Source organism: Melozone crissalis, unplaced genomic scaffold (assembly GCF_028551555.1).
Source record: "Melozone crissalis strain CALT ecotype California unplaced genomic scaffold, PUWL_Pcris_2 ptg000027l_1, whole genome shotgun sequence".
In the NCBI taxonomy this organism is placed as follows: domain Eukaryota; kingdom Metazoa; phylum Chordata; class Aves; order Passeriformes; family Passerellidae; genus Melozone; species Melozone crissalis.
The window spans coordinates 78392407-78415852 of record NW_026535805.1 but is presented as its reverse complement, the minus strand read 5'-3'; the positions used below and the strand labels follow the sequence as shown (position 1 = coordinate 78415852).

Sequence of the window (23446 nt, the reverse complement as noted above, 5' to 3'; positions counted from 1 at the left end):
AATAGGTTATCTAGTACTGGTGTCAATACTTAAAAATAATTGCTGTGGGATTCAAGGAGACTAGTAATAGAAACTGAGATGAATCTTAGTGCAGCAAGACTCCCAAGCATTTGTCATGCTACCTTGCAAGTCTACAAAATGTGGTGGTTTTTTTAGATAGAACACAACACTAAATTAAACACTATGTTTAAGAAATGTCACTGCTTCCTTATGCAGGTTTTTTTTCCTCTTGCACACTTCTGTGCTCACTGGGTGCAGTACTTACCTTGAAAGGCCACTCTCTACATAAAGCTTAGTCATGAATGACTCCTATTGGGGCAAAACTGCTAAAAAGAAATTAATTGTGAAAGAAATTAAAACACATTTCTCTTTATGATTTGTAGTAAAATTTTCTAGTGACTCCAGTGTGGCTTCCTTTTTGTTCTTGTCCAAAGTTTCCTTGTTTATGCCAGAATTATATGGGCTGGAAGAGACCTCTTGAGGTTCTCTCCTCAACCCAGAAACATGGCATGATCTCTGCTAGAGAGCACTGAAGTAAGCCATTGCTTTTTGTTGTGTCTATCTCAGGTGGACCACAGTGCAGAATCCATGGGACTGAACAGAGAACAAGACTCTCAAAAGGAACATGGTAGTGAGGGTCATTTAGGTATTCTTAAAAGTAATTGTGTGTGTGCAAGTTTCTTGTTCTACCTCATCCCACTGGTGCCTTACCTAGTTCATGCCTAAGTGCAGGTGACTTAGAGAAGTCCCTGTCTGTGAATCATGGCAGACCTTAAGCACCAAACAAATGTCTTCTGAATTTGCACAGGAGCCTTCCTATGTGCCATGAAGCATCTTAAACAGAAATAAAGGCATACCAAATTACAGAATTGCTTGAAATCTCAGACAGGAGGATAGGAAATTCCAGGAAATGGTGCTTGTTGTGGTGAGAGAATGGAGGAACAAAATCATTTTGTAGGTATAATTAAAGAGGAAGATCTTTTGTTCCAGATAGCTGCTGAATATTGCTTTGTATGTCTGCTGTTATAGAGATGAATTATTGGTAAATGTTAGGTGACTAATGTGTTTTTTCATTTTTCAGACTGAAGGTTAGAATGTTCGTGAAAACTGTATAGGTGCAAAGATGTTAAATAGTGCTTTAAGAGAAAATCTTCACCAAGGAAACGAATGCAGTATTAATGGCTACAAATATTTGATGTACTGATGACCTTGAAAATAATTTTTGCAGCTTTTCTTAAAGTAATTAACTATGATTACTTAAAATCTAGTAGTTTACATACTTGCAAGGGGAGCAAAATGGGACAGAAACTTTTGATCATGGAATAATAGTTACAATATTGGAAAATGGCATTTTAAGAGATCATATGTTTTTAGAAATTCATAGTTTCATACCTTGTATCTTCATTGCCTTTCTTATTTAGAGTGATAAAACAGAAATATGCATTTAATATGTACTGAAAACGTTTATTTGACAAATCAGAGGACCTAAGCAGATTATTCCTCCCATATTTTTAAAATTTTAGTTTAGATAATGAGATTAAATTGCCACAGTAGTAAGTGCCAAATAAAAGAAAGTGCTATTTGAAATCTTTCTCTTTAGTTCTTTTTAATGTATGCACAAGTGTTTGACTTCTGTGAAAAGTTTGCATTCAAAACTAACCTGTCAAGCTTTGAATTATTTCAAACTTGTGGTTTTAGGTAGTTATCAGAAATCTAATACAGTGTAATGAAGATTTGCACATTTAATATAATTCTAATGGTTTTTCTTTTCTGTTGAAAGAAACCATTCTATATTTGTAATATTTAAGCTATTTAAGCAAAAGGGGGAAAAAGTCAGTGTCATGAACTAAAGGAGCATGTCAGAAATGCTTCTTTTTACAACTTCTGTGACCCATAGTGTTTCTTACAGAGATGGAGAAAATTCAGATGTTCAAGATTTTATGGCACACTCTGTTCTGAAGTACTTACTGTTAATTCTGATTAGTGTTTATAATAATGATTTTATTGGTTTATGGCATATTTACTGAGATATGGTCAGTTTTAGAAAACTTCATTTTGAATTGTCACTTTTAAAAAATCCTTGATATGCTGTCATGGTTTACTTTCAAAAATGATACTTTTTTGTGTTTGGAATTGGTGTGCTATGCTCCAGATTGTAAACAAGGTGTTGCAAGTTACAATACACAATAGAATCAGGGAATTTGTGGACTGCTTTTTCATCAGGTTACTTCGCAAACCGCTGCATCTTGAGCAAGATGGGTAAAGTCAAACTAAGGACTTCTGGCAAGAGGGAGCAAGTATTTCTCCGAAAGATTAGCAGGCGTCAGAGTATGTGTGATGGTATCTGTTTGCAATACCTGCAGGAATGGAGTTTGCTTAATTGGGGCTCTTACTGAAGGTTTTCAGTGGGGATTTGCTGATGCAAGAGGAGTGTGTGTAGTGTAACGGGCTTCTGTTCACTTGGGCTGCCTTTGAATACTCCTGAGTTTCCTCACTGCTCTTTACAAACACCAAGCTCCTTACTCTTTATCCCCCTTTGGCAGGAGAGGAAGAAAGTAAAGGAGTACTCAAAACAGATCTTTATATGATTGTGTTGAACTTTAAAGTATGAAAATAGTAAGATTCAATGACTTGTGCACCTCAGGAGCCTCAGTGACCCTGTGAAAGCCACGTTGTGTTTGTGATTAAAGGTGTGAGTGAAGCAGGTTCTGTCAGTGCCTGCCCAGTGCCCAGCCTGGCAGTGCCCTGCCACTGTTACTGGGTAGTCTCCTCTGGTTAAAGGCTGTACTCATTCATCAACCAGTCCACTTCAGGTTTGTGTGATACATATGGAGAAAGGCACATTAAATGCACATGAAGAAATGCATTTGTCATGTCACTACTATTAACCAGTTCATCTTCATTTTAGAAATGGATGTTTTGATGGATTCAGGGGATCAGCCTGATACTGGTGTAAGAACTATAAACAGATTTATGATGTAATTTTCATAATCAAATTTCACATCAATACCATCATACATTTTGAAGTCTTTGGGTAAGAGAAGACTAGGAATCCCTTTTCAGAAGGAAAAGAATGCTGTTATTAGCATTCAGGTTTATAAAGGAAAAAGTCATGAACTCAGGTTGTGTGCATCAGTGCTCAGCATATCAAAATTCTGAACATTTTGCAGATGTTCTTTGCAGAAAGGCGAATTGATGTCATTAGTATGCTTCTAGTTTGTAAATTTAAGCTTTTTAAAACTTTATTTTTTTACTCTTTATGCTTCAGAACTGTTTAGTTTGGTTGCTGAAATGAGTTGATAAATTATAGACAGCTTTTTGCCGATTGCATGATATGCAGTGGTTCAATCTAAGACTTCAATTTATTTTAAACTATCCTCAAACTTAAATTTAGTACATACCAGTGAACAATAATTTTTTACAGTCATGTGCTATGTCCCTTTTGACCATAACTGCCACATACTTCTTTACAAATCAAATTCATTATGATAAACAAATATGGAAAAGAAGTTTTACTTCTGCCACTGAAACAGCATCTTTAATGAAAATTTTTTAAGCACTGAATCTTTTCAGAGATCTTACTTGTGTTTGTTTTTTTTTTCCCTTACAAGCCACAGAAGAAAGAGGATCAGCAATCAGAAACTAAAGCAAGTCCAAAAAAGTCATCAGAACCCACTATTGACCTCTTAGGACTTGGTAAGCAATACATAATTGCTTGGTTTTAAATCAAACATAGATATGTAATTTTATATTTTAATATATATACTTTTATATTTTTTTCTGTGATTACTGAAAGATTAATATGAAAACCATAAGATTGCATGCATGAATTTAAAACTTTAATGGAAAATGCCATTGGCATGTGGGTGTATCAGTACTTATGTTTTGCTAGGGAGAGTAATGAGATCCTGTGGGAAGGGGAAGTTATCAAAGTGATTTTCAAAGGCCTTGTGGATTGTAGTATTTCATTGTTTATGGTACAAGTGTACTTTTTAATGAAAATGCTGAGGTCATCTGAACCATGTATCTGTAAAAGACATTATATCATACATTCCTATATTAGTTAAAAGAACTGTAAACTGTCAGACTGCAGCTGACTAATACCTTGTAAACTTAATATAGTGGGCATTTCAGTGTTTTGTACTGACTGCAACTGTCATTCATTTTTATCTAATCCACCTTTTCACTTTGTGACTGGCAGTTAGCTGTGGGTTTGTCCTGTAAATAAAGCAGTTTCTAGTAAAATTCTTTAATTGACACTGTCTGCCTATACTCTTGTGTATAGGCCATTCTCATAAAATATGTCTTTCATTTATCTAGTGTTGCTCTAAATGTGTTTTTTCCATTTGATTGAATCTTAAAATGTAAATGGAAAAATAAAATATTGCAGTATTTTTATTTCCTTTTGAAATTCTGTGTTAGGAAAGTCTTCTGTTAGTTGAATGTGAATAAGATATCAATGGATAACAAGTGAATGGATATGAAGAGTATTCACTTTCTATCCATGTAATGGTTACTCTTAATTTTCTACATGATTTCTACATTATATTGGAGGAGGCTAATAAGTCTCTTAAATGCAATTCTAAAAACTTCACTTTGTAGAAGAGTGTTTTGGGGTTTTTAAAATTTTTCTTCCAAGGTATGAATACTGTGACAAAACAGTAAATGTTATCTCTGTTTTAAAATTCACATTCACATCAGTTTTTTTTTTCCTCTGATGTAGAGCTAAATGTAAAGTACCATTTTTGCATGGGTTATCTGTATGTTGTCCATATCTCACTCCAAGTAATTGCTACTATAGGCATGCAAATCTTAATTAACACCATAGAATGAATGTAGAGTGAGCCTATTTGAAAAAAAAAAGTAATTTAGCCCTGGTGGGAAGCTGATTCTCCTTTATTTTCCTTTAGCAGACCAACAACCTAATTAAAGCCTAAAATTTAATCAATATGTGGTTTTGAGATTGCTAGGCTTCTGTATTCTGTTGGTCATGATTTGGAAAGTATCTTGGCAACACTGTTTTATGATACAATAATGAACTCAGATTACATTGGCTAACTTGAGATGTAATGTGCAATGAAAATAGTATTATAATTGGTGCTCAACAGCTCTGCTTCTTCAGTGAGATATAAAAAGGGCAAAGTTTATAATATGTATGTTAAAACCCCATAATTTTAGAGGAGGGAATGCTTAAAGATCTTTTAAATAACAAATTGAAAAGCAGTGTAATAAGCCAGTAGCACTTGGAATCCACTGAGCTGCAAATGAGATATTTGTTAATGAGACCAGACCTGCATATTTCATTTGGAGAGTTGTCTTTTAATTAGCACCTGCAATAGAAGACTTCAGATAGTATTAAAAGAGAGGTCACATCAACCCAGTACACCACAGAACCACAGAGTAGTCCAGGTTGGAAGGGACTTCAAATGACCTTCTGCTCCAAGGAGTCCATGGGATGGGAGTGGAGGGATTATCTGGCATCCTGTCTGTCTAGCATCCTGTCTGGGCACACAGCCTGCCAACCTCCAGTGATGGGAGCTCTGCCACATGTGGAGTTGTTCCAGTAATTGATCTCACAGTAAAAAATTTCTTTCTTACATTGACAAACTTGTACCTGCTGCCCTCTGTCTTCCCAGTGTGGCTCCGTGTGTTGTGCAAAGAGCGGCTGTGTCCTCCTCCTAACTGCCTCTCAGGTACTGGCATGCTGGGATGAAGTCTTCCTGAGCCTTCCCTTTTCCAGGGAGAAAAGACTGACCTCGTTCAGTCTTTCCTCACAGAGCAGGTCCTGCAGCCCTTTGGCCATCTTCATGCCTCTCCTTTGGACCCTCTCCAGTCTGTGTCTGTCCTGAATTGTGGGAGCCAGAACTGGACACAGACTCCAGGTGAAGCCTGGGAAGTGCTGAGTCGAGTGGGATGATCACATCTTTGCCTCAGCAAGTTAACACCCCTGTGGATACATCCCAGAATTTCACTCACCTCTTTTGCTACAGTGATGTGCTGCTGATTAAAATGTTTGATATGTCATATCAAATAATATTAAAATTGATATGATTCCTTAGCGCGTTCTTACTGAGCAGACATTTTTCTAATGAGGATTCATTCTCTTAGGACTTCATTTCTGCTAGTGGAGAATAGTACTAGCTTTTAGTAGGGCAGCTCAAAATCACTTGTGATAGCAGGTTAAGTAATTTTAATGGATCATAATTCATGCTAGAATAATTTTGGCTTTCAGAACAGCCCAGCTTCTTGGCAAAGTATTTTCTTGAGTAACCCTCACTGCTAGCTTTGGGTATGATGTTAGTTCTCTGGGTCGTTGTTTTTGTCTCAGTTGGTTTTGCAGTGATGACCTCATCAGAAGGTAAACTTCCTTAGATAGGTCTTATCCTATGAAAATTATAGCTGGGCAATTTTCTAAAAGGAAACTCTTTCATTTTTCTTTACAAATTGCAAAATTTTCAAGAAAATATGACTTGGGGAATTGTACCTTTAAATCTTGTAATAGGAGAAGAGGCATAATATCCTCAGTGACCCTACTATCACTTTTGTGTTTGTTCTGAGCCCTTTCAAATAGGTTTGTGTGCTTCCCTTGATTTCCTCATCAGGGGGTTGTTATTGAGATGCTGTTTAGGTACTTACTTTTTGATAATGCAAGAACATTCATAGGTTTTTGCCTTCTGATTCAGATTAGATTTTAGTTCAGAACTCCTCATACAGAAAGGTGGAGAAATGGACATGAATAAACTAAATATTGTTATGCTCTCTACAGGCAGCAGTGTCAGTGTTCTTGCTGTGCAACCCCAGATTCCTTCCCTCTCTTCCCAAGCAGTGGGAAATAACAGCCTGTTTCTCTAGGCCAAGCCTGAAGCTGCTTTTTCAGTCATCTCTACAATTATTTGGATGTTACCCATGCTGGAAGAATGCCCTGTTGAAAATGTGGAGATCTAAAATTGACACTAAAATCAATAATACAGGATGTTATAAAATGAATTTTTAATAAGATAATTATAGGAAACAGTCTTTGGTTTGAAAGTCACAGTGTGTAAACCACAGTTCTTCAGCACTTACATGATTGGTGGTGCTGTATTTTCATCTCTCTAGTGTTAACCTTGTACTCTGTGCTCTTTTTTGTTTTTTGGTTTTTTATACTTACAAAGTAGATGTCTCCACTTATGCCAGGTTGATGTAAATTATTTCTTAATATTCTGTAGAAAATGGTATGATAGTTATGTACAAATGTCCGTGGAATATTGGAATGTTACACAGGCAGTTTGTGATCATTGTGTTTGCCAAGGTATGCCACTTAGAAATTACTTTGACATAGAGAGGAAAAAAAGAAAAAAATAGTGGTTTTAAATTATATTACCTTACAGAATTACCAGAAAGAAGAAAAGTGCATTTTACATATTCTGCATCATTTACCATGTTTAGGTGTGCCCTTCAAAAAATAAACAATTTCATATTCTGGATTAACCACTATAGGTACAACGAATAACTAGAAGGAAGCAGATTTATTATGGTATTTACTGAATTTGATGTGTGGGGCATTCATCTGGCATGACTGGAGGTAAAACATGATATACTAAAAGCTGCTTATCTGCTTCTGCATGGGAAATATTTTCTGAACAAGTCCTCTGAAGTTTTGAGAGGTTAATAGTGATATGAAATGTAGCTGAATGTTGCATAACTGCAAAATGTACTTTTGTCATTTGTTGGACTGTTGGATAAGTACCAAAAGCAGCATGGTTGGTCCTAAGTCAGAAAGTTGTATTTAAGAAATAGTGAAGATAAATTTTTAAATATATAATTATCATATATGCACATATAGATCATAGACTCCTAGAATAGATGACCTTTAAAGGTCATCTAGTCCAACCCCCTGCCATAGGTAGGGACATCTTCAACTAGATCAGGTTACTCAGAGCCCCATCCAACCTGGCCTTGAATGTTTGCAGGGAAGAGGATACCACCTCTCCCTGAGAGGGTTGCCCCATGAAACAGCAACCTTTCATGATCCTCATTGTGAAAAATTTCTTTCTTATATCTAGTCTGAATGTATCCTGTTTTAGTTTAGAACCATTTCCCCTTGTTGTACCACTACAGACCCTAATAAAAAGCCTGTCCCCATCTTTCCTGCAGGTCTTTGGGTACTGGAAGGCTGCAATAAGGTCTCCCTGGAGCCTTCTCTTACCAGGCTGAACAGCCCCACCTCAGACTTTCCTTACAGGAGAAATTCCTCTGATCATCCTCATAGCCTTTCTCTGGACCTGCTGCAACAGGTCCATGTCTTTCCTGGGCTGGGACCCCTGAGCTGGATGCAGCACTCCAGGTGGGGTCTCACCAGAGTGGAGAAGAGAAGTAGAATCCCTTCCCTCAAGCTGCTGCCCATGCTGCTTTGGATGCAGCCCGGAATACAGTTGAGTTTCTGGGCTGCAGGTGCACATTGCCTGCTCATGTCCAGATTCTCATCCTCCAGGGTCCGTAGGTCCTGCTGTCCAGAGCTGTTCTCAATCCATTCCTCCTCAAGCCTGTATTTATAGCATGGATTACCCAGATCTGGTGCAGGACCTTGCATTTGGGCTGGTTGAACCTCATGATGTTTGCATGGCCCCACTTCTTGAGCTTGTAAACATGTTAACATTTATAGTATTGCTGCAATGTTCAGATTATGCTTAGGTAAGCAATATATCTACCCAAAAGGAAAACATTTACAACCACTTGAGGCATTACTAGCTTTCTGGCTTTCCACATTTTATTTTCAGAAATATTATATAGAAATTGCTTCCCTGTGAATGCTTTTTCCTTTCTGCAAAGGTTTTAGCAGTAAATAAAATTTTACTTATGCATTAAATAATTCTGCAATAATTTTGGCCAGACAGACCTTATTTGAGTCTTTGAATCTTGCCCCAGATTTTCATTGGAACTATTGACCTATTTCTCTCAGTTCTGCCTTTCTAGTAATTTAGTGTAAAAAATAATCATATGCATATTCTCTTTATTGAAAGTCTTGGTATGGCTGTCATAAATGATTGTATATATAAAAATACATGGCTGCTTAGTAACAAAGTTCTTGTAAACAGTTTGGCCCATAAAAAATGAGCTTCAGAACAAATATACCAAGGGTTGATGATGTATATGAAAGCTATGATGCATATGAATAACAGAAGGCAGCACTGAATTGGAAGTTATCATGTCAGGGATTAATAAAATCTATACATGTAAAGGTAAACTTCACTGGAACCCTTCACTGTATTATTGAGTACATCCTGGTAAACAGTTCCTGTTTCTGCTATCAAACTGAAACAAGATTTCCTAATCTGAAGTCAGAAGCATCATCTGCTGTTACATTGTGGCAGACAATAGTCATATATTATGTGTAATATTGTCATAAACTGTAAGAAGAGAAGTTTTGGAACCACACCTAGGAGTAAGGGTGAGGAGCAGCATCTGTAGACTCTTCACATTCCCTTCTCTGACTGAGCATGGAAGCCCTGCTTTGCATCTGCTCTCATTGCAGTGGTTTTTGCTACATCTGACATTTCATTCCTAGCTATGGATGTGTTCTCTAGAAAAGTGATGGAAGTACTGTTTCTCAAAAGCTAATTGCTTCAAAGTAATCCTGTGATGGCTGAAGCTATAAATGTCTCAAAGTACTCAGGCCCGTGTAACCTAATCTGATGTTTACCTGTTCCCTGCAAAGGCTGCAGCTGTGTTTCCTTCTGTCATATACACACCACCTCTTCTAATCAGGTTTTAATGATAGGTGGCACAAGTTGTAGGAATAGTGACATATTTAGAGTAAATTAAAACTGAGGACTCTGCTGAAGTATCTTTTTTGTATTACAGAAATATTTTAAAATGAAAGAGAAAGGAGGAAATACATCCTAATCCATGACCTAGTGTGTTAAAGTTGAGACTATCCATAATCTCTGTATAATAATGTGAATTATTTTGTTGAAAAGCAAGCTTGTATCTGCCTGCATACAAATATATTTAAATTGAAACACTAATATTGCTACAAGTAATAAACTGGAGTGAAAACACTGTTAGGTTTTCTTCTGTATTCTGAAACTTATTTCTTTCAGTAGGGAAGGGGGAAGGTTTTTGGAGTCTTTTTTATTACCTTTTGAGAAATCAGTAAAACAGGATCATCTATTAATGCTATTCATACTTGCTTAAAACAGTGTTGTAAACAGTAATTCAAAATGTCTGGTTTCTGCATCAATGGAGACAGAGAGGTATTTATTCAGTAACAGATGAAAGGCATGTACATTGCCAAATAGCATTCTTACAGAACAAATCTAGCAAAAATCTGAGTTTTCATAATATTAATTTATAAGCAGCATATCAAATACTTGAAAAATACTATATTTTTGCAAATGAGTTCTGTCATGACTGTTTTAAATATGTGAAGTGCTTGTTTCAATAAATTATTGCATTTAAATTTTCAGTCTTCTATGTTAAACACTTTTACATTCAGGAAATCTAAACTACTTTGGAATGTGACAAGAAAGATTTTTTTTTTAAATACATGTGCCTGACTGAGAAAATGAGAACATTAAATTATTAATTCCTGACAGTTGTTTTGCTTGAAAATTATACACAGTTCATTCCTAAATTTATCTGAAACAGTGAACCTTTGGGGAGATGTTTTTGGAACTGCCAGTCTACAGAATGACCTCAAAAGGAGCTTATGCTTAAATGACCAGTACATTTATTTGCACACATCTCAAACCACTAATGTGCATCAAATGGTGCGGTAGATTATACATATGGTCATTTTGCTATCCACTGGCTTCCATTCATCAGAAATAAGGGAAAGAGGCAACCTTTGCATTAAGGTGTAAGTAGCTCCATCCTAATCATGGCTGAGTTTGTAACTTTGCTTTTCAGAATCAGTGCAACAGCAGTCCCCCAGCAAAGTCAAATCACAGAAGAGTAATAAAACTGACTGAGGTGGCTACTTGACATTCCTCAAGCTGCTCACTTTTTATTCACTATAGAAGATCTACTAGTGTTAACTCATTCCCATGGCCACTTTGCCTTCATGGAAGGCAGACAGAAGTGAGAAGGCATCTGTCATGGTTTTCCCCAGCTGGCAACTAAGCCTCACACAGCCATTTGCTCTCTCCCCTCCTGGGACGGGGAAGAGAATCCAGAGGGCAAAAGTGAGAATACTTGTTGGTTGAGATAAAAATAGTTTAACAGATAAAGCAAAAGCTGTGCGTGTAAGCAAAGCAAAACTAGGAATTCATCCACCACTTCCCATGGGCAGGCAGCTGTTCAGACATCCCCAGGAAACTGGGGCTTCAGCACATGTAACAGTGACTTGGGAAGACAAATGCCATCCCTGCAAAGGTCTTCCTCCTCCTCCTCCTCCTCCTCCTCCTCCTTCTTCCCATTGCTATATTTACTGAGCATGGCATTATGTGTTGGGTATGGAATATCCCTTTGGTAGTTGGTGTCACTGTCCTGGCTGTCCCCTCACAACTCCTTGTGCACCCCCAGCCAGGTGGGGTGGGGTAGGGAGCAGAAAAGGCTTTGACACTGTGCAAGCGCTGCTTGGCAATAATGAAAACATCCCTGTGTTATCAACTGTTTCCAGCACAAATCCAAATCAGAGCCCCATACTGGCTACTGAGAGAAACATTGACTCTATCCCAGCCAAAACCAGCACAGCAGCATCTGTGGGTAGTGATCTTCTGAGTGAATTGTCTCAGAATGCAGTCTTATGATGTTAGTGCACTGTTTTCAGTGTAGTGTACTTTAGGGTTTTTGGAATACTGACCCTCCTGTGATATATAAACAGCTGTGCCAGTCATGGCAGTGTTTCTTTTGCAGAGAAAGTTTTGACTTTATTCAGCTAGGTTGTTCTACCAGAGAAGTCTAACTTCTGCACTGAGATTGGTTAATTTTAGACTTAACTTCTTCTATTGCCTATATAAGCTTTCTTAAACTTGCTGCTAGGACTATTCAGTCATTATAAAGTTTAGCAGAATCTAGAGTCACCTTTGTATTTGTTGAGCTCTATGTAATGGCAACCCACTTGTTATATGCCTAGGTATAAATTTATTAGCCAATTCTAAAGCCTCTTTCTTGAGCTGCTTGAAATCAAAAGAGGAAAGTTGTTCTGTTCCTTAAAAACACTTTTGTAATATTTTTGTCCCTGTATCTTTTAAAGTACTTTATTGCAAATTCTCTTTAAGGCATGATTTTTTTTTTGTCATGCATGCATCCACTTTCACCTAGATCAGTAAATGTGTTCATGTGGTAAAGTGGCTTACAGACACCAAGGCTCAGAGTGAGAACCATAAGTTCTTACAGGTTACAGCTCAGTGTGCCTGGCAGGTGTGCTCATATGGGGCTATGGAATAAAGTCTGTGCAAAGGACTTTTGAAAAAGGGTGGACCTTTTCCCTCGTGCAAATTTTATTTATGTACTCTTGAGTAAATTAGCATAGCAAGAATAACTTCATGGATTCTAAAAAGCAGATTTTAATTCCGGAGCACAGATGAGTGTATTTTGTCTGATACATGGCTACCAAATTTGGACCTTCTCAGTAAGACATCTATTTAAATTCTTACTACAAATCTTGGTGTGCAGAGACTCCTGAAAAATAAGTAGTGTGTACTGCTAAGTTGGTGTGGTTGTCCTTAGTGAAGTTTTAAGTAGGTTTTTTATCACTGGTTGTTTTTTGGTTGTTTTTTTTCTGAAGGACAGTAATGTGCCATCTTCTTCAGGAAAGAGGTCTTTACAAAATCTGAACAACATTGCAGTCTGAAAAATATCTCAAAAATTGAGCACATCTTTGATGGGGGCAGGGCAGGAGGGAATAAACAGCTTTAATTATTCTCATGGTGTTAAGATATTCATAATTTTCACTTTAAGAGTGATTCTCTTGCTTTTTTAGATGGTCCAGCTGAAGCATCTGTTACGAATGGAGGCACTGCTGCTGTCACAGCACTGAATGATGACCTGGATATCTTTGGCCCCATGATCTCTAATCCTTTACCAGCAGCTGCAGTACCTCCTGCTCAGGTAAAATTTATTAAGTGTATTTAGTTATATGTATGTGTAAATATGTGCATGCACGTGTGGATTTTCCTTCAGGAAGTTGTTCATTCACACAGAAGGAGTGCACAATTCTCTACACATCTTAAGCACCTCATGACTAGAGATGCTAAAACTGTAATACTGATATGTTTCTCACCTCTTCAAGCTTCTGGACTACTTGGATATAGAAGTACATGGTGTGGTGTTTCCTTCTGGTTATCCTGCTAAGTTGGATTCTGTCTTAACATGGTGATGGTAGTAATGTTTTCTTTTCATTTATATTCTTTGGTCTTATTCTTTTTTTAATAGGTATTGCTGAATATAACTTTATGTTCTCAGGTTATTGGGCATCAAGTAATACTTTTTAAGACCTCTTATTTATTTGTGATGCTGATATTTAGGAGAGGCTGCAGCAGATGCTTCTCTCAGACATGCTAAAAATTTGGGGTCTGAGGTTTCATACTCAAAATCAAGAACAGATATCAAGAAAAATTTATATTGCTGCCTGGGCTGATCTGTCTTTTGTATCATCTTGGAACTTGTACTTGAGAGTAGCATAACTCCTGTGCATGGCCTGCTCCATGATAGTTTGATAGCCATGATAGTTTGGAAGCAAACCATCACCATGCCAGTTGTAGCCTGGAAAGGGACAACAAAGAAACTGCTTGAAGCTGCAGCTCTCTTGAAGTAGCCATACAACTCTTTGAGCAGGGTGTTGGTGGTGCACATGTGCAGCTTTCCTTAACCCAGACTGGCTTCTGAGAGGGAGGGTTTGGAGTAGTGCTGGGCTAGCTTCCCCATCTGGGGCATTTTGTTAAGGTCATTTAGAAGCTTACTTTTGTGTAGGGCTTTCTGTCTCACTCTGCTGAACCAGAAAGGATTGTGTGTATTCTTGAATTTATGATTTTGGACATATGATCTGTACTCTTTTCATCCTTTAGTTTTCATAGTATGCACAATGGAAGGGATAATGATGAAAAGGAGTTCTGAGTGCCTTAAAGCAGATACATGTTATTCAACGCATTTTGTTATCCTTTACTCTCCCTTTCCCTACTTGCTGCTGAGGGCTGTCTTTGTGCAATGTGCTAGTGAGGGTTTCAGAGACTGAAACCACATTTCTTTTTAAACATAATGCTTCAGATAGAGCAAGCTTCCCACCATGTGTTAAGCTACCCATAAACAGTGAGGGAAATAACAAATATATTTGCATTTCAATTTGGATGTGTTAGCTAAAATTGCAAAGGACATTGTTGGTGTAGATGTTCTTATCTCTTGTGGAAGTCTTTGGTCAAAGTACCAGGAACAGCAATATTTGAGTGCTTGTTGTCTGGTATTCTAATGCTTTATATCAGAATTGGTCCCTGTAGAGCTAGATGTGAAAAGCAGTAACCCCTTTCTAGCTTCCCTTAGTTTTTAATTTATTACATTTGGGTGCAGATTGAGTAAATTCAAACCTAGAATTTTGAATTTGTCACTTGGCCTCAAAATAAAGGGGCCAATGGTAGTATTGTACTTAATAGGTAGCACTGAATTCTGGTTTTCCCCCTTTCCAGTCACTCTGAAGCTGGAAATGATGACTGCTGTATATAGTTACTGCATGCCCAGGAGAAAAGAGCAACCTGAGAAAAAAAAGCCTTCTTTTGTTTCTATTCCTTGGATATATGATGTGATCTGTCGGTTAAAGAATTATTTAGCTGAAGAATGCAGGAAATCCAAAAGAAGGCTCAATATTTAAGAGTGAAAAAAAGCAAAGTGAAGGGTGATACCCTAGGTGATGATGACTAGTGGTGGGTTAAATAATAGAGTAGCTACAAAAGCATAGTGAATTGTATGTATATATAACATATTAAATTCATTTCCATGATAAAGATTTGGTCACTGGACCTTTTGTGAGAGGAATATTTTGACATGGTGTTCATCTTTGTGCTAGTTTCTAGACTAAGTATGGTACCACTAAATTGATTAAAAAGTGATAGAAAGGACAATACTATCTCAATATCTGGGGAGTATCACCTTTGTATACTAGAAAGCATTAATATGTTCACTTGCTGTGAACAAACCTGTCCAGATTTGTAGTGACATTTTTCTTTCCGCTGAGTGCTGTAATCAGGAGGAAGAAACAGAACTTTCAGCAAGCAGTTTTTTATCAAGCACATGATCCTTGTGGTGTATTGCAAGATTTAATTCTTGGTTATCTTCTGTTTTTAATCAGTATCTCAAAGAAAATGTAATGTAATCAGATAATCTACAGATAACAGGAGCACAGGTAGGTAGCAGAAGACAGGTTTCTGATGGTGATTACGTGGGTTGCTTGCTAAAGTGGGGCAAAGAGAATATTACTATTATTATCCTGGTTCTTTATTATTCTGAATATTATTATTATCATCCTGTTTTTCTTGGGGATTTTCAAGACCTTTCACGTTTCTGTTTCAGGATGGTGATGTCTAGTCTGGGAACTGAGACTGGGGAGAAGTTGCCTCTCATTTGGCAGTGCTATAAGTATTTTGTGAGATCTTTCACCTTGCAACATGGAAATAAGTTGTATGGGATTCAGAGAAGAGTTAGGAGGATACAGGTGCCTTATTGTGGGAGGGTTTAAGGACTTGGTCTATTTAAATTTCTTGAAGTAAATAAGAGGTGTGATTATAATGTGAAGTTATTTTGTGTGAGGCTGTAATTCATGAAGTGGGCATGAACTCAGATCAGCAGTTGAGTAACCCTAACATTCAGTTCCTGTGCTTTAAATTGGAAAATTTAAAGTAGAAGTCCATGGTCAAACCCTAATTTGAACTTGTTTGAATATCTATTAATGGAATGTATTGAAATTTATAAAAATTAGGTAGAAGAAGGGGATAAAATGTGGAATAGCGTGGCTTGCTTTCTCGCTGAGATATTTACCATTATGTTCTGCACTGTAGGTGTGTCTGAGGTGCTGCGGTGGGATTTGAGAGGTTTTCTTCTGAAAAAGAAGGGAATTTATTGGTGCTCCTCAAACTGATCTGTATGACCCTTGAGTTTTCACAAGATTGCTTTTCTTCTCCATTTTAACCTGAAAGGCAGCATTTGATGCTAAATGCACTCTGGTTTATGGCACTGTGGAGCACAGAAATGTCTGTTTGAATGTTTTATTATGAGACTGAAACATCATGATGTCTGCAAAACTTAGGATTTATGTCCATTGTCATAGCCAAGACATGTTTTTTCAAGTGAAAACAAAAGCATTTGTTTCTCCTTTTTCAAATGTGACTTGAGCATTGATGATCATGAGTACTTTGACTCTGCTTTCAGATATGTGTCTTTATCACAGTTTTCAAAAATATTTAAATGTTTCTTCCCACCATTCTGTATAGCTCTACGGTATTGTGCAAACTGTTGAATTTATAAAGGACTGGTAAAGAACAATATGTGACAGAGTAATTTGGTTTTTTATAGAATTTTGCCTATTAGCAAACTCGGGGGGTTTGAGAAGAGTTACCTTAAGCAGCTTCTACAGTAGAACTAGATAAAAGGCATGTGCTATAAATTATGCATTATTCATGGGCACAGAAAGGAAAGAAGAACATTTCATATGTTTAATGATGTTTTTTTCATGTGAAGTGGGCATAGCTAAATTATAGGTATTAGAATAGGGTTTGTTGCCAAATATTGTATAGGAACTGAGCAAAGGTCTATCATTTTTACCTATATTAAAACAGTTTCCTAAATTGTTTTAGCCAGATGTTAATTTCAAATTTTGTATAGTATGTCTTCCAGCAAAAGTGTGAACTTCATTCTTCAGTGAAATTTGTAGGGAAGAAGACAAGGGGAGAACTGTGAGGTATTAAGTTTGGAAATATGTCTTTCTCCAAGCAGGATACTCAAATTTAGTCAGCTTAAACTTCCTTGAATTTTGTGTGTGTGTGTGTGGGCCTGATTTGAATTGTACTGTATTGGGAGCTGAGAATCAGTTCAGTGGCTACAAAAGTGTATTTTCTTAGAGATGCTGTGTGTTTTTCATGATTCATATCTGAAAAATTTTGGTGGCATATTTTAGATAAAGAGATGTTCATAAATACTCATTTTTCCCTGAGGTCCAGTGTGTGTATCTTCCATGGCTGTCATAGATTGGCAAACAAGCTTCAAGTTATTAATGAATTGTGGTGATGTTAATGTGTCAAAGTCCTGAGATTTTTTGTAAAAATGTGCTGTTTCAGAAATTTGCTTTATTATTTAAGCAGGGCAAGACTGGAAAGCTATGTTGTCCTATTCCAATAGAATCAGTTTAAATGCTTGTAGCTTGTGCTTATGTTTGCTTTACCCCTGTCTAGATTTTCAGTTATCTGAAAGCAAAAGTTTCATTCCTTGAAATGGAGTTAGAGCAATTCCAAATGTGACTCCAGGCTGGGCAATAAGTTGAGAGCAGGCCTGCACAGAGGGATTTGGTGGGGCTGGTGGGTGCAGATCTGAGTGAGATCTGGCAGTGTGCCCTTTGAGCTTGGAAACCCAGCAGTATCCTGGGCTGCATGAGGAGCAGTGTGAGCAGCAGGTGCAGGGAGGTGATTGCCTGACTCTGCTACACTCTCCTGAGAGCCCTGCCTGCAGCCTGGGGCTCCCAGCATTGCAAGGTCCCAGCATGGACCTGTTGGAGCAGAGGGGGCCACAAAGATGCTCAGAGGGATGGAGCACTGCTCCTGTGAAGGGAGGCTGAGACAGTTGGGGTTGTTCAACTTGGAGAAGAGAGAAGGCTCTGGAGACACCTTATAGTAACTTCTCAGTATTTGAAGGTGGACTACAGGAAAGATGGGGAGGGACTCTTTTTTAGGGAGTCTAGTGACAGGCCAAGGGAAAATGTCTTCCAACTGAACAAGGGTAGGTTTCAATTAAATATTAGGAATAAGTTCTTTACTGTTAGGGCGGTGAGACTCTGAAACAGGTTGCCCAGAGAAGTTGTGGATGCCCCCCATCCTTGGCATTGTTCAAGGCCAGATTTGACAGGACTCTGAGTAAGCTGATCTGGTGAAAGGTGACCTGCCCATGTCAAGGGGTTGGAACTTATAGTTTTTAAGATCCCTTCCAACCCAAACCATTTATGAATCCGTGATTATACTCTCTTAGGTGCTTTAAATGCCTTAGGTGGAGCACAGTGGAAGACCAGACATCATACTCCAGAACCAGGAGGAGTCAGCTGAACAGAGTCTAAAGGAACAGAAATTTATTTTGAGTTCTAGAAGAGGGAAACCTGAAGAAGGAGTTGGAAATGGGACTGCAGGGAAGATAAATGTTTTCAAGCCTAGACAAGGAGGATTGCAAACGAAACATGTTACTTGTTGTGAGTGCTGGACATGCAGCAAAAAATAAAGTTGAATTTTTAATCTTATTGTAGGGTTAATTATATTCTTGGATATGATCTGAGAAAGTGATAAAAATCTTAGTATTTTTCAGATATTGCTGATAATTCCTAAATGCAAGAGAACAGATGAGATTTCTTAGTGTTTTTCTTTGTGAACTGAATATAGTTGAGTGCTCATTTCCTCATTAGTTATTAACAGGAAATAACAGTTGATTATTTTTAATGGAACTGGGTAGATTTCTAAAACCAAAATATACAAAATCAAAACAGGAAGAGTTAAAATAAACATCAAGTCCATTTACAGTACAAAGACAAAAAGGGTAAAAATTGTATATAGAATTTAAGACCTTAATAATGTACTTAGTACCTTGCTTACTTAAGAATAATTGTGTGCTAGGCTGTATTTTCCCTATGCAAATAGCTCTTCCAGTCAGCAGGGAGAAATTGAAAATGTTGTGTGGGGCTATTATTTATCACCATACAAATAGAAAACAGTGGAGGCCTGGCTTTTCTGCAGGCCATCCCTGCTTTCCTAGATACCAGCCAGAGACATGAAGATAGCAGGAAAGTGCACATGTGCTTTTTTCTCTCCTGCAGTCCTTCTCTCAACCCCATGTGTCCCACTGTCCCACTTCCCTCTTTCATTTCCTCTGTTGCCACATCTCTTTCAGTTTGTAGGAAAAATTCTGTTGCACTGATATCATGAAACTGCTTATCAGTATGATCCTTAAGCACCTAATGAGCATTTAGGTTTAGCATAATGACTCACTAAGAGCACTGTGTGTAGGAAAATGATTATATGAATGCCAGGTGTGTTTTTGTAGAGGTCTTGGGTCGCATGACAATGTTAGAGATACAAGAGATACAAAAATCGTGTCAATGTTGGTTGTTTTTTAACTTGGATGCCACCTGCTGTTTTCTTGCCATGTATTTTGCATTGCCTTCCATTTATTCAGCAGCTGAACACTTCAGGGAGTGCTTGTCCGGTGCTTTGGCTCCTTTGAGGATCTTCCAAAACCAAACCGAATGAAGAGACGTTAAATGAACATTTAATCCTAGGTTGTAAACATAACATGATCAGACCTCCAGGCTTCCAGCTCTGCCTTCTAGAGAAGAGTAAATCCCTTCCTTGCTGCCTGCAGGCAGCAGAGGGGAAGCTCCCTCTGTTCACCCACTTGTGGTGCTCCTGTGTGCTCCTCCCTGCAGCCTGGCCGTGGCACAGGGGCTGTCCTAGCAGGCACCACGGGAGATCTGGGCCAGCAGGGAACAATTCAGTAATGGGCCTTCCTGAGTGCATGCACAGGAAAGCAATGCTGCTCTTCAGGATGGGCTTTTACCTGAATGTGTTGTTAAATCTGATTCTGGTATTTTTAAAGACTGGTTATGTCACACTGATAAAGAATTGTCTCAAATAGGGCTTCCTACTACCCACTTAAATAAAAATTTATTTGCTTTGCAATCATAAATTATTGTGAGAAGGACAAGGAAGAAGGTTTTTTTAGTATCTACAGAAAAAAAATGGAAAATTTAATTGTAGAGTGGCCAGAGAGGTTTCATAGGTATTTTTCTGTTTGCTTTCCCTCTGTAGTGCTGTCAGCCCACTCTTGGTTGCCCACTAAGTCAACTTGGCCCAAATTGGCTGTAGTATAAATGCAAGCTTTTCACTTTCCAGGAAGTTCCCATTTTTTTGGTTTTTTTTCTCTTCCCTTTTTACAACAGTTTTGGAAAAATTTCACCATCAACCGTATGAATCTGCACTTCTTTCTTTTGCTGGTTTCTTGCAAATTTAGCTGGTAACAGAATTGGTCTGTGTTGGTGTTTGTTTTATTATTTTTTTTTCTTTATCTATGGCACTGCTTTATGCTAGAGGTTTTAGCACTTCAGAAGTCATACACGTAATGTGTTTTTTGAAGCTGCAGATTGAATATATGTGTTGTGGTGTTTGTAACAAATCTAGTGTGACCATAGTGGACTTTTCAGGGCTTAGTCACAGCACACCAGCAAAAGCAGCAGGTTGGAGATAGTTGCTTTAAGGAAGATTGTAGGGGTGTTCCATATCTGTGTATTTTGTGGTGTCCTTTGTCTGCTAAACTTGAGTGTCTCAATAAACAGACCTGGTTACATGTTGAGTTCATTGACAGTGATATTCCAAGGAAGATTTTCCTTTAGTATGGAGAAGAGTTGAAACTCATGCAAGCTGTGGGTGCAGTAGGTGTTTGCTAAGCAGTAGGAGATCACTTAGCTGGACTAAATAGGGCCATAGTTTAAGTATGATTTGCAGTCCTGGCTCTTTTTCATTGTGTATGCAGTTGATTTGCATTAGAAGTTCCCACTGGTAACAGGATGAGTTGTGCATTTTAAGGAATATAACAAGAACTTATATATTGCCTGCTTCCCCAGTAAAGCCTCCACATGGAAGTGTATGGGTATGAACAGCAGCATAACAGCACTGAGAGACTGGATGTAATTTGCTTACAAAACATTCTATTGCAAGAGCAGTACAAAGCCAGCCTGCCTGTATTTTAGTTTTTCATTTGTAGATTGCAGTAAATTTTAGATAATTATGCTTTCTCAATAAGTGAAACATGCTTACAGAATTCTAAGTCAATTATAAACAACGTATTTTAGACATTTTATTACTTGAAGTAGATAACCAAAATTTTGCCTTTTCTCTAAAGGTACATTTCAAAGCACTTAATCTTTTGTTTTAGCTCTTCTCTAATCTATTCTGCCTATGAGAGGATTAATGAGATGTGAATTTTAATCTCCTTATTGATTTCCTAATTATTTTTCATAATCTAACTCCAGTTCTTGATTTATGCTTCTCACTGGTGAAAAATGTAGAAGCAACAGGAATGAATAATCTGTATGTGTACGCCCTGAAGCTGGTTGAAGATTTAGTTTTCTTTGTTTTGTAACCTCCATCTGGTCTGAAGGTCTTTCCATATTGCCTACATTGCTTTTTTCTGTCTTTAGTCATACCACATATTTTTAAATTCCCATTCACTTAAATTTAGTTTCTGTAAATTAATGAGGTTTTATTAAGTTGAGGGGCAAGGCTGTACAGCAAATATTTAACATCATCTTTTGCTGTTTTCTTTCAGTAGTCTGTCTTGTCTTTTATTTCCCAGAGCACTTCCACTAAACCAGCAGCTGCCACCTTGTCTGGAGCAGCCGGGGATCTTGATCTATTTACTGAGCAAACAACAAAATCCGAAGAGTCAGCGAAGAAACAACTCTCCAAAGACTCCATTTTATCACTTTATGGCACAGGAACAATGCAGCAGCAAAATGCTCCGGGTAAATAATGTTGTGAAGGTTTCTGTGCAGTCCTATTTTAATCTTTATCTAGAAAAGTACATGTACAAAGCTAAGGTTGGACACCTGCTAAACTATTTTCAAATGAAGGTTTTTATTTTCAGCTTTTATAAAACTGAGAAAAATTACTGAAATGTAATATGGATGCTAAAGAAAAACATATATGATGCTAAAGAAAAACATATATGTGATTTTAATTAGTTTATAGCTGTTCAAGTTACCAAGTGTACAATTTACGGAAAGATTTGTGAAGTCTGATTCTGCCATGCAATTAATCAGTGAGGGTCTGAGTTTCCAGTGTGCAGGCGGCAGTCTGCCAGGATCCCTGCAGAACTGTCAGAGCTTTGGTTTAGCTGTGTTTGTCTGAACACAAATACCTCCAATACAGTAACTGAAAGGTTCTGGTTCACCACAGGGATGCCAGACTTTCTTGGCAGTTTAGCTCGTGGTGAGTCCCTTTCCTTTGAGAGTTTTAAAGTAATTTTTTGCTTTTACCAGAAGCTAAATTGGCAGCACTGACAAACAGATGGACAGAGTTATACTTAAAATTATTTTGGTGCACTTCTGACTTACGGGATGGGGGTGGAAAGTCACAAGACACTTCTGCTGAAATCTTCCCTTCTCTGGTACAGGCATGTTCATGGGTTCGTCTTCTATGCCATTTACCACACAACCATCAACTCACTTTCAAGGCTTTCCAGCCATGGGAGTTCCTGTGCCAGCAGCAACTGGGATGATGGGAAACATGATGGGACAATCAGTGCCAGTCATGGGACAAAGCACAGGCGTGATGGTAGGAGTGGGAGTGCCCAATGGATTTACTGGTACTGCACCAACTGGTGTGATGGGACTTCCTCAGACTGTCGTTGGACCTCAAGGTGGAATGGTGGGACAGATGGTCACACCACCACAAAATAAGTATGGATTGCAACAAAACCAACAAGCTCAATGGAACCTCTCTCAGGTAAAGACTGGCAATTCCCAGACAAGAGTGCTTTAGGAAGAATGATGCTTTTCAGATACAAAATGTGTGGCTGTAGGAGGAAGGTCAAGTGTAGCCAAGTTAAAGACTACTGGACTGTGAACTGCTCAGAGGCATATGTTAACAAACCAGTGAATAGTTCAATGAAAGATAACTACTATGAAAGCAGTGAATAATTTTGCCAAGGTAGACCAAACTCAGTACTCTGCTTCCATAGCTCTTATCATCCTGTCATCAGAGCCAGCCAAGTAAAAACTTAGCTCAGATAGAGTTACAAAATTTTGAAATGGAACGCAGCCTTATAACTAAAAGCAGAATTTAACTACTCGAGGATAGCCATTAACAATTAATACTTTCATTCAGATTTCAGGATATATTTTGATGGGATGTGAAGTGCTTTCTGCTCTTAACATTTTCCTATAGAAAATTTGCTTAGGTGCATCTGTATTTATCTGTAGCATTTCCATCCTATGTTTTAAACATGTTTCAAAGATTCTCTAGAGGGTTAATGTACATGTAGTACTGTATTTGTACATTTTCCGAGGAAACATCTTGAAATCAAGTATTTGAGTGTTTTGTGGGGCAGGCAGAGGGATCAGACTTAAATTATTCCCTTGAAGTTCAACATGGATGATAGCAACTATTTTTTTATACTATTGTTTGTATTATGATAACAATATAATAATTCCATGCTGCTTACTTAGTAATGCAGGAAGAGAACCTTAGTGACTGACTTAAATTGGATGATATGAATTTTTACTGTTCTG

The 23446-nt window shown here is 37.8% G+C and overlaps 1 protein-coding gene across 2 annotated transcripts in view; it reads left to right on the top strand.

Annotated features, from left to right (window-relative positions):
- The window catches only part of SMAP1 (small ArfGAP 1), a 91520-nt gene that overhangs the window by 65578 nt on the left and 2496 nt on the right, over positions 1-23446 (top strand). Inside the window, exons 7-10 of one of the 2 annotated variants that reach the window (XM_054280594.1) lie at positions 3618-3696; positions 12908-13035; positions 21511-21679; positions 22330-22661. In XM_054280594.1, the coding sequence (XP_054136569.1) occupies positions 3618-3696; positions 12908-13035; positions 21511-21679; positions 22330-22661 (708 nt within the window). Of the gene's footprint in view, positions 1-3611; positions 3697-12907; positions 13036-21510; positions 21680-22329; positions 22662-23446 lie in introns of both variants that reach the window. The other variant, XM_054280592.1, reaches the window with a different exon arrangement.